At 49.3% G+C, this 10,295-nt stretch overlaps 1 protein-coding gene across 1 annotated transcript; it reads left to right on the plus strand.

Annotated features, from left to right (window-relative positions):
* Window positions 1–3,585: 3,585 nt before the first annotated feature.
* LOC120698536 (transcription factor DIVARICATA-like) lies at window positions 3,586–4,711 on the plus strand. Its single transcript, XM_039982190.1, has 2 exons — window positions 3,586–4,083; window positions 4,276–4,711. The coding sequence occupies exons 1-2, from the start codon at window positions 3,704–3,706 to the stop codon at window positions 4,460–4,462; spliced, it is 567 nt and encodes a 188-aa protein (XP_039838124.1). The 5' UTR covers window positions 3,586–3,703; the 3' UTR covers window positions 4,463–4,711.
* Window positions 4,712–10,295: the final 5,584 nt, after the last annotated feature.

Genomic DNA, 10,295 nt, shown 5'->3' on the forward strand with positions numbered 1-10,295 from the left:
TAGCCACAGCTAGGCAGGGGTGCAGGGTTTGGGCGTGCATGACATGGCGCACGCGGCCAGGGCATGGCACTGCCCCTTCTCTAGTGCGGCGGGGCCTGCACAGCTCCACCGCTCCAGCAGTCCGTGCCCTTTGGAGTGTGAGCGAGCAACCAGAAGCGGGTCTGAGTGAAATCAAAACCTGAGTGCAAAGTGAGTTGACTAGTGATAAATTTGATCTTAAGTTTGAAAATTATCATTATAGTTCATAAAATTTGGCTTGTCAAAACAAATTACATCTTTTGAAATTTTGAATACCCATCTCTCAAATTCTGGGCCCGCCCCTGCTGGGCGCGCGGTGCTATTCATCATCGCAAAACAATCCTGGCGCTTTCCTGGGACCTTTTCACCGTGGCACGGAAGCAGAGCACCCAGCTAGGGTTGCTCGGCTTTCAGCGTCCCGGACGCGGGACAGCGCCAGGGGCGTCACCCGTCAGCAGAGCGGAGCGCGCGTGCCAGCCGCGGGATCCCAAGATTCCCAGTTCGTTCCCCTCCCGTCGTCGTCGTCATCATCCATCCATCCAAGCCCGAGCGGAATCCAATCCGCGCCGCACGCACTGTTGGTTTGGCTGCGGCCGTGGCCCCGCCGCCCCGTGCCGCGGTGGATGCCGGCCGTCGCCCGCCAGCCACCCCACGAATCGGGAATCCGTCCAAAAGGCGACCGCGCGCCTACTCGGCCCGCACCGCGACAAAGCGTCTTTCCGGGCGTCCTCGCCGTCGCCTTTCCACGCGAGATCATGATTCGTTGGCACACGCACAGAGTCCCCTCGCCGACATGGTAGCCTAGCCTGGCCTGGGTGGAAGTGGAACCTGTGGCCGGCCGCGGCATCTGTGCTAAAGGTAGCTGCAGGATTTGGAACAGTACGCTGTACGCCCCGGAACGTGATGAAATTGGAGGGACCGGCGCCTTTGGTCTTTCCTGGGATAAGGAAAAACTATGGCGTCCGGGACTTGGCAGAAATGGTTAGCCAACGCTAGGCTTTCCAGCTAGGACTATCGAGCTCCATGTCCTTCCGCGAACGTCATGTTTAGTTGTACTAATCCCAGTGGCCACCGCTGCTTTCGAATTCAGATACTTTATGCTTCTACGTAGAAAAGGGTTGGGTGTCCCAACGATCAGAGCGCACTCGTACTTCGCGAATCCCCGATATGCAGCTGGTGACGCCAGGCTCCCGGCTTCTCTCTCCCTGACGGCCTGATCTCCTTCGCTGTAGGCATCATTATCCACAAGCAAGGCTGGCGCGATTCAGGCACGCTAGATTACGCTGGCCCAAAAAAAAGCTACGAGTAACAAAATTTTAGATTATCCAGGACCATGTCCCCTGGACCCCGGCTCGATGTCACTTCTCGCGGCAGCCAATGGATCGGAGACGCCCTCCGTGAAAGCGACAAGGCGACTCCCTGCCCCGCGCAGCACCTGCGCATCAGCACTGGCAATCTGGATAAACATAAGCACAGCGAGCGAGAGAGCCCGTGCCCCAGATCTTCTCCGCTCTGCTGGGACCTGGGAGGACGGCGGCTACCGGCCGGGCCCACCTCGGTGACTCGGGGCTGAAACCGCGTGTGGGCCCGGCCACCTCCGGAGCTCTGGTGGGTCGCGGTCAGGCCCGTCCATGAAATGGTAACGGATGTTAAATTTGATCTAGATAATTTAAAGATCAGACTCTAATTTTTAATTTTATTAGATCATGAAGTGATCACTAGAGTTATGGTTCATTACCACTCTTAGCCGTCCTTCGAGCTGCCCACCCAGCGTGTGTGGCTCGGCGGCGGCCTTCTCCAAGGCGTTCGTGTCCTGCTAGCTTTTGGATCCGGGCAGCACCGCAGCAGATCGAGCAGAGCGCGCGAAAACGACTCTGGGTCGATCGGCGGGTGGGTAGCGCTTTCGCGGTGTGAAAACGCCCGATCAGCGGCTCCTCCTCCCCCGTGCCCGGTCCGGTCCTCTGGAACCATCCAGAGCGTGTTCGAAAAGCCGGCCGCTGCTGCTGCGCATCAAATCTTCACTTGAAATCCATGGCGTTGCCTACCGAACGCTGCTGCTGTTGCTGCCGCCGCCGTTCGAGGGAATCTCTCTAGAGGTTGCGAAGTACAAGAGCGGCACGGAATTTGGGTGCGCCTCAAATCTAGGAAAAATTCCCGTCTCTCTAAAAGTGTTGCAGAGATACGGATTCCGGACGCTATCGTTTTTGCATGGGAGCAGAGCTGTCGATCCAGCTTGCAGAAACAGAGCTACCACAGAGCGTCCATCTCCAGGAATGGAACGGTGCAGTATGGCCCTATGGCAGAGAGCATCGTCAGCGTTCGAGACACATATTGGTGAATAGTGAAAAATGAACGTGTTACGCTATACTGATGCATGATGCGTAGTTCAGAAAGAAAAAACTCTGACGATGCATGGTGCTAGTTCAGAAACTGATGCATCATGCTAGTTCAGGAAGAAAAAAGAAGCCCAATATACAAACCCAAATCAACAGCAACATGGCTATATGCCACTTTCAGCTTTCGTTCAACGTCAGTCCACAGTGCGTGTACCGAAAGAGGAAACTCAACAAACCAACAACTACTGACGAAAACTCCAACCAGATTCCTCCCTCCTAGCTCCCTGCTTTACACGCTGCCATTCCGTCAAGGCGTCAGTGAGACAGTGGCTCATCTTCACCCTCCTGAGAGCATAGCAGGTTTAACAAGATTGTAATTTAGCCCAAGTTCATGTTATCCAAGACGAGAGAGACATCACAAGAGACAAGTGCATGCACCTCGAACTTGGTGGTTTATTTGTAGCTACCCGTCTTGCTGGTAGCAAGAGAAAAGAAACTCAAAACACTAACGAAGTATTTTTGTGCTTGCAGCATTCAGGCCAGTTGACAATCGCACAATGAAATCAAATATGGTGTGGACGAGCTCAAGCAAACTATATACTTCCTCCGCGCCAAATAGAATTTAACTAAATTTATACAAAATAAGTATCGTTAGATTAGTCATTTACTGTATTATCATACTAAATTTATTTGGAGACACAAATATTAGTTCTTTTTTTATATAAATTTAATCAAACTTGAAATTTTGTTTGACTCCTCAATAAGTGAGACTTATATTTTTTCTGGATGGAGTGAGTAGCAACAATAGTGTTACTCGTCAAACATGATTGCCATCTTGACGTCACTAGCGTCCTCATACTTACTCCCTCCATTCTCAAATATATGACGTTTAGGACAACAAAATTAGTTCACAGTTGTCCTAAACGTCATATATTCGAGAATGGAGGGAGTACTAGCAATAACCCTCTGATGATTCCCTTGATCCCTTCCCCGGCACCTTTACTCTAAGCACCAGCTAATCAGCGCACTTAATCACCATCTGGTGTGGCCGGCGGCGCTTGCAACGCGTGCGCTTATCCTCTGCGGCTCTGCCAAGCCGTGGCGCTCCCCCTCACGCCCAAAACGTGTGCCCGGCGCGCAGAATGGCATCCGCGCCCCCGCCGGCCCCGCCCCGCTCCAAATCTATAAAAGGCGCCCATCGCCTCAGCCCCGAGCCAAAGATCCAACAACCACAGCGCGAGCGCGAGCGCGAGCAGCCGCCCTGCCTAGCTTAGCCTGGTGACTCGTAACGCCCGCGCGCTCCCTCTCGCTCCACCCAGCCAGTCACGAGGCGCGCGCAGGCAGCAGCAATGGCCTTCTACTACGGCGTGAGCGGGCAGTCGTCGTCCGCGGCGGCGGCGTGGGCGGCGCCGCCGAGCAGCAGGCCGTGGACCAAGGCGGAGGACAAGGTCTTCGAGGGCGCGCTGGTGACGTTCCCGGAGCACGTGCCGAACCGGTGGACGCTGGTGGCGTCGCGGCTGCCGGGGCGCACCGCGCAGGAGGCCTGGGACCACTACCAGGCGCTGCTGACCGACGTCGACCTCATCGAGCGCGGCATGGTCGAGGCCCCGGACTCCTGGGACGAGGACGCGGCCGCCGGTGGGGGCCGCGGGGGCGCCGGCCGCGGCCGCGGGGCCGGGGGCGCCGACGAGCGCCGCCGCGGCGTGCCCTGGACCGAGGAGGAGCACAGGTACACCGCGCCGCCAGAATCCGATTGTCCTTTTTCTTTCCTCTTGTTCCTTGTCGCCTTCTCCTGGGCCCATGCATCTCCCCACGTCGGATCCGCTCCTCCTGGCCCACCAGATCTTTCCCAGTTCTCCCAGGCAGGTTGGTGGTGGTAGGCCCGGCTGATTTTTTCCCCCTGCGTCTCTCTTCTCTGCAGGCTGTTTCTGGAAGGGCTCGAGAAGTACGGGCGCGGCGACTGGCGCAACATCTCGCGGTGGTCGGTGAAGACGCGCACGCCGACGCAGGTGGCCAGCCACGCGCAGAAGTACTTCATCCGCCAGGCCAGCGCCGGCAGCCGCGGCGACTCCAAGCGCAAGAGCATCCACGACATCACCACCCCGTGATCGGGCCGTGGCCGTGGAGCACAACGAGCACAGAGCAGCAAAGATCCAGCCCAGGCTATCTGATGATCTGCCTGCATTTATCCTATAGCTTCTACCTTTGCGAGACGGGGGAAAAAAACAGCCGTCCCTGTGGTTGTAGATGTGTGGGCAAAAATAAGCCAGCGGTTGGAATCTAGCTAGCTAGCGTCTGGAACTTGTATTAAGCGGTACTCTGGTATAATGGAATAAACTGTGCTTGTGTGCATCCTGAGAACTTTGAGAGTCCAGCACATAGCAAACTGAACAAACATGAAAGAATTTAAGACAAGCGTGTGCTTGCCGCAGAATGATGACAACGTGAAATTTTTTTGAGAGATTTTCACATGGCATGCTCATCAGTTAGACATCGATATGATCTCTAATTAATAGCGCCAAGTGATGAAAAACTTGCATTGCCACCAATAAGTTTAGCTTAAAATTTTAGGATGAGCGCCGGTTGTTTGTAGCAAATTTGCCTCCCTCGCTCAGTTCTATCTTGCAATCTAACCCAAGTTAACCCAAAATATAATGGAAACTACATTATCTAAAAATTCATTTTTAATGGCTGTCTAGATGGAGTAGGAGTTGCGAGAAAAAAGTTTTCATCTTTCACGATGGATGACCTTACACTTTTTCAGGGACTTGCCACACTTGTTTTTAATTCGGCATGATTTGATGCTTCAAAAGTTAGCATCACCGGCATGTGCCACAATCCCACATCATATGACACGGCAACATATGTTCAAAGTAGCCCGATGATGTGGTGCATCATCAGATCACGACAATATCTAAACTGACGGGACTAGTAGATCACTTATGTACACGCTTGAACAACACGTGGTTAGAATCTGCCAAAGGCATTCCACTTCAAAAGTAACACTTAGAATGAATAGCCACCTTCTTTGGTGCATGCACTCCTTTCGGCACCCAAAGTTGCACAAGTGTGTGGGAAACGCCACAAACTAGCTCACGCAACTATTTTGTTTCAACACATACTAGCTTGGACCTTCAGATCGGTCCAAATCCTCTTGATAAGTTTTTCATGTGATTTATATGGTTGATGGCATGGTGCATTGTAGGATCATAGTCATGGATAAACTTGTGGGAATATGTTAGGCATATACCTTGACACATGGCTCAGAACTTGCTAAATCAACATTGATTAGATAGACACCATATACCGGCCATTCACTTTGGTGCACCATGCACCTCTCATGGTCATTCAAATTCGCACAATATTTCTAACCAACGTGAAATGAAGAAGTGGTACAAGTTCACACGGTTGTTGTTTTTGTCTTGTTTGTTGATGTACAAGAAACCAGCTATGACCGATGAGTGTAGCTTGGAATATTAGATTATTACTTGAATGCTTATATAATCTTATTATATCATAGGTGCTTCCTGAATCTCTTTACTACAATCTTATTTGAGTCAATGAAGAATTTTGCCTCCCTCGCTTTATTCTATATATCTTCCAATCTATTCCAGGTTAACTGAAAATATAGTGGGAGCTAGTATCTCAAATTCATTTTTAATGTCTTTCTAGATAGAGTGGGAGTTGCGAAGAAAAGTTTTCATATTTCACGATGGATGACCTTATACCTTTTCAGAAACTTGCCACACTTGTTCTTATTAATTCGGCGTGATTTGATGCTTCAAAAATTAGCATCACCAGTATATGTGCCACAATCCCACATCATATGACATGGCAACATATGTTCAAAGTAGCTCGATGATGTGGTGCATCATCAGATCACAACAATATCTAAACTGACAAGACTAGTAGATCACTTATGTACACGCTTGAACAACACGTGGTTACAATCTGCCAAGGCATGCCACATCAAAAGCAACACTTAGAATGAATAGACACCTTCTTTGGTGCATGCACTCCTTTTGGCACACAAAGTTGCACAAGTTTGTGGGAAACGCCACGAGCTAGCTCACGCAACTATTTTGCTTCGGCATGTACTAGCCTGGACCTTTAGATCAGTCCAAATTCTCTTGATAAGTTTTTCATGTGATCTATATTTATTGTTGATTGTGACAGAACTGCCTAAATTAAACCGGCTTAAGTGCGCTAACTATCATCTTAAGTGTTAATCAAGTCACCGCGCACTTAAAACGGTGTAATCCGGCAGTCTGTAGGGTTAAGGATCGAAAACACTGGAAGTCTCACCCGAAGGCGAGCGCAGATGATTACAAGCAGACAAAAGTTTCTCAAATTTAAATCACAAAACAGAGCTTTACAAATAAGGTTAAACAAATTATCAGAGTTCAACATGCAGCAGAATTTAAATAGAAGTTTAGTTTAGAAAAACAACGACAACTACGATGACGTGAGGATGTCACATCGAGCCCACCGATGTGATTCCTGGTTAGCTCCCACCAGTAGCAGTTACCTGAAAATAGGGTGACAATAAACCCTGAGTATACTAATACTCAGCAAGACTTACCCGACTATGGTATATACTTAGTCGACTCCTAGTATGCAAGGCTTTTGGCTCTGGGGTTTATTTTGCTGGAAAGCGACTAATAGTGGATCCTTACTTTCAATATTTTAGCTCAAGTTTAACGTAACCAGTACCAACTAGATTTGCATACATATCTAGAGCAAGCATGATATATCATATTAATCTTTACAGAGTATCATCATCATATCATCATCATTCCCTTCTCATTCCAATTCTTTACTACGATGTGACAAAGAGATCAAGGCTCTCATAACCGCGAGTCACGGCGAATTGATCCGATTTAACCTTGCAAGGTGGACCTAACACACACGTCACATATAGGTCCCGTCGGATCCTACGTGGCAACCCTTCACATATGCACACCGAATAGCCGAACTGCCCTGCGACCCGGGACTGCTAGCCCCACTGATACCAATGAAGGGTTAGCCATGAGTTTGTATACTAGCTCCACTGGTGAAGACAGTATCAAGTCCGCCTACCGGTGCACATATGGTACTGAGCTTACTGGTTTCGACTACCTCCTACTTTCGGCATATGGTTAGTACTGTTCAAACTTGATCAACACTGCCAACAACGATACGGTCCTCAATCAACACAGGCGGAGGCTTACTTTCCATCCATTCCATATCCATAACCCAATCCATTTCCGCCCGGTCTCCATTTTTCCTTTCTTTTCTCAACAATTCATTCTCCAGTAACTTTTCCATAAGTAACAAGACATATCTCTCGCAAGTGATAGGAATCACTCGGCTTCTACCGGGTTCCTAATTAGCAAAGCATTTCTAACGGTGCCTGTATACTAGTAGAGACTCATAGGTACCTAGGGAGAAATATGCATACTAGGGTTTCATTCAACTCCTAAAAAACTTAATGCGCAATATTTAAATAATAACATTGAATACTGAAAATAGAGGTTATGCTCCGGGGCTTGCCTGGGATTAACACTAAGTCAGTGTTAGTAGAAACAAGGCCTTGGGCCCTTCCAACCTTGGGCCGGGCCTTCAGTTGCTCCAGCTTGATAGCATCTCTGGCCCAAGCATGACTCAAGTCGGGACTTCCATCTTCTGGATCGGCCCACCAGTACACCATCTTCTAGCTCGGCTTCAACTTTGTTCTTTAGTTCCACACGTCGCGCATCTAGCGTACCTAAATGATATGCCACAATGCAAATGTATGAACTCAAGGAAAACATCACACAAAGCATTTGAAAGGCATACAAAGCAAGCAGACGGTCACAATTGCATGGATGCTAATGTGTGGGTTCAGAGTTCAAACTCATTTTAGCCTGAAGTGTCTCCTATAAAGGAAGGATACTAATTCACTTAGGAAGATTAAGCATTAGGAAGATTAAGGATACGCCTAGAGCCAAAAAGAAGTAGCTATGGACTTAAATTATTAGCAAGCAAGCATAAACATAGTACACAAACCAAGAACACTATGAACCTAACAGGGTTAGCATGATTTACAGGAACTGCATGCTTTTGAATTAACAGGACCACATATATTGAGAGATAGCTTATACAGGCATTAAACACGATTAAGGCAACACCTCACCAATTGCTAAACGAAAAACACGTTAAACATTTTAACTAGGCACTGTAGGTGACAACAAAGCTGAACCAGTTGGTTGCAAAATTTAGCATGCTACTAACTTCAATTACACATTTACAAATTACAAAAGGATCTATTCTAGCATAATATAGCAAGTGATAGCTACATTAATCAAGTTTAAATTACACAAGTAGTTATACTGAGTTCCAGAGGCTCAAACTTTACTATCATGATTATGTACTCAAGGAGAAGTTCTAGTAAAAATATTATATTTTTCCAGGCATAGAAATTATTTTCCTTGATTTATTGTAGTTTTTCTTAACAAAAATCATTTGGTCTAGTTAGGCATATCTAAAAAAATTCTCAAACTTTTTCTACAGCAACTAGGAACCAAAGTAAAGGTACTGTAAAAGTTTCAACTCATGAAACACAGTAGAACAACTTGGAGAAATAAAACCATTTAACCTAGGCATAAATCAAGATTTAATTAAAACTATAGCTAAACATGAGAAATGACCATGAAATTTTTATAGTAACATTAGAATCACATGTACATTCTACCATAAAAATTTCATAGTATGACTTGGCTCCAAACATTGGTTACGAAAAAGATAAGTACAACTAGTCTTTATGCACTATTAATCATAAATCTATTTTGCAGTAAAAATTTCTAACTAAAACATGTCATATTATGGTTCCAGAGGGTAGAGATTTTGATAAGGATTCCAAAAATTTTTCTACGATTTTTAATTGAATTTACAAGTTCACTATAAAAATTTAAAAATAAATCTAATATTGCACATGGGTCCCTGGATTTGCAGAAAACACCCTAGGAAGAATTGGGCCTTGCAAATAGGCCCTTGACCAGATTAAAACAGGGGAGGCGGCGGCGCTGGGATTTCCAGCCGGATTCCGACGAGGATGCTCGCCGGCGGCGAGGGGCCCGGGGTGGAGGAGGTAGAGGAGGTCGGGAGCTACCTCGGGGTGACTTCGGTTGAGCGCGGGACGGCCGGAGGCGGGCTCGCCGTGGGCGCCGACGGCCGGTGCCGGTGCTACGCGGCGGCAGGGGTGCTCTAGCGAGGGAACGGGGGCGCGGAGGGGTCGACGAGCTGCGCCACGGCGAGAGGAAGCATGATGCGGGGTTGATTTGGCTTGGGGGAGGCCGGAGCTAGAGGCTCCATGGTGAGGTAGGGGGCGGCGGCGACCATGGCGGTGGCGGAAGGTATTCCGGTGGGCCTGGGCGGTGAGGGACGGGCTGGCGAGCTGCGGTGGAGGGTGTGGGAGCTTGTGGGCTGCCCGGTTCAGGCGCACGGAGGCCGGAGAAGGGGGGTCCAGCGGCGAGCTAGGTGGGGGCGGCGGCCATGAGGTGCGACGGCGCCTCTGGTGTGCTAGCAGAGCTCGGCATGGGCTCTGGCACGAGGAAGGGAGAAGTGAAATCGAATTGGGCTTCGACGACGGCTTAGGCAGTGGTGGAAAGGAACGGCGCGGCGACACGTGGGCACAGACGCCGAGACGGCGACGGCGAGGCGACGGCGTCTGCGGCGTGTCGAGCAGAGCAGCGGCGGGGTGCGTGTCGCGCACGGGAGCTGCCAGAGGGGAGGGTTTTGGCAAACCCGTGGGCGCGCGAGGCCGGTTTGGTCGGGGGCGCGACGCGTGGGGCGGCCGGGTGTCGACGCCGGCGGCGAGACGGCGACGCCGTGAGCGTGAAACAGAGGAGAAGGAAGATGGTGGTGGTGGCAATTTGGTAATTAAACTGAAGTTCAAAATACAGTTTGAAAAATTCAGTTTTT

The sequence above is a fragment of the Panicum virgatum genome, chromosome 3K (genome assembly GCF_016808335.1).
Source record: "Panicum virgatum strain AP13 chromosome 3K, P.virgatum_v5, whole genome shotgun sequence".
Taxonomy (NCBI): domain Eukaryota; kingdom Viridiplantae; phylum Streptophyta; class Magnoliopsida; order Poales; family Poaceae; genus Panicum; species Panicum virgatum.

Bases quoted from the DNA above. Each gene is read 5' to 3' on its own strand.
- LOC120698536 (XM_039982190.1), top strand. From the start codon at position 3,704: ATGGCCTTCTACTACGGCGTGAGCGGGCAGTCGTCGTCCGCGGCGGCG. The intron at 4,084-4,275 runs GTACACCGCGCC...TCTTCTCTGCAG, and splicing joins TGGACCGAGGAGGAGCACAG to GCTGTTTCTGGAAGGGCTCG.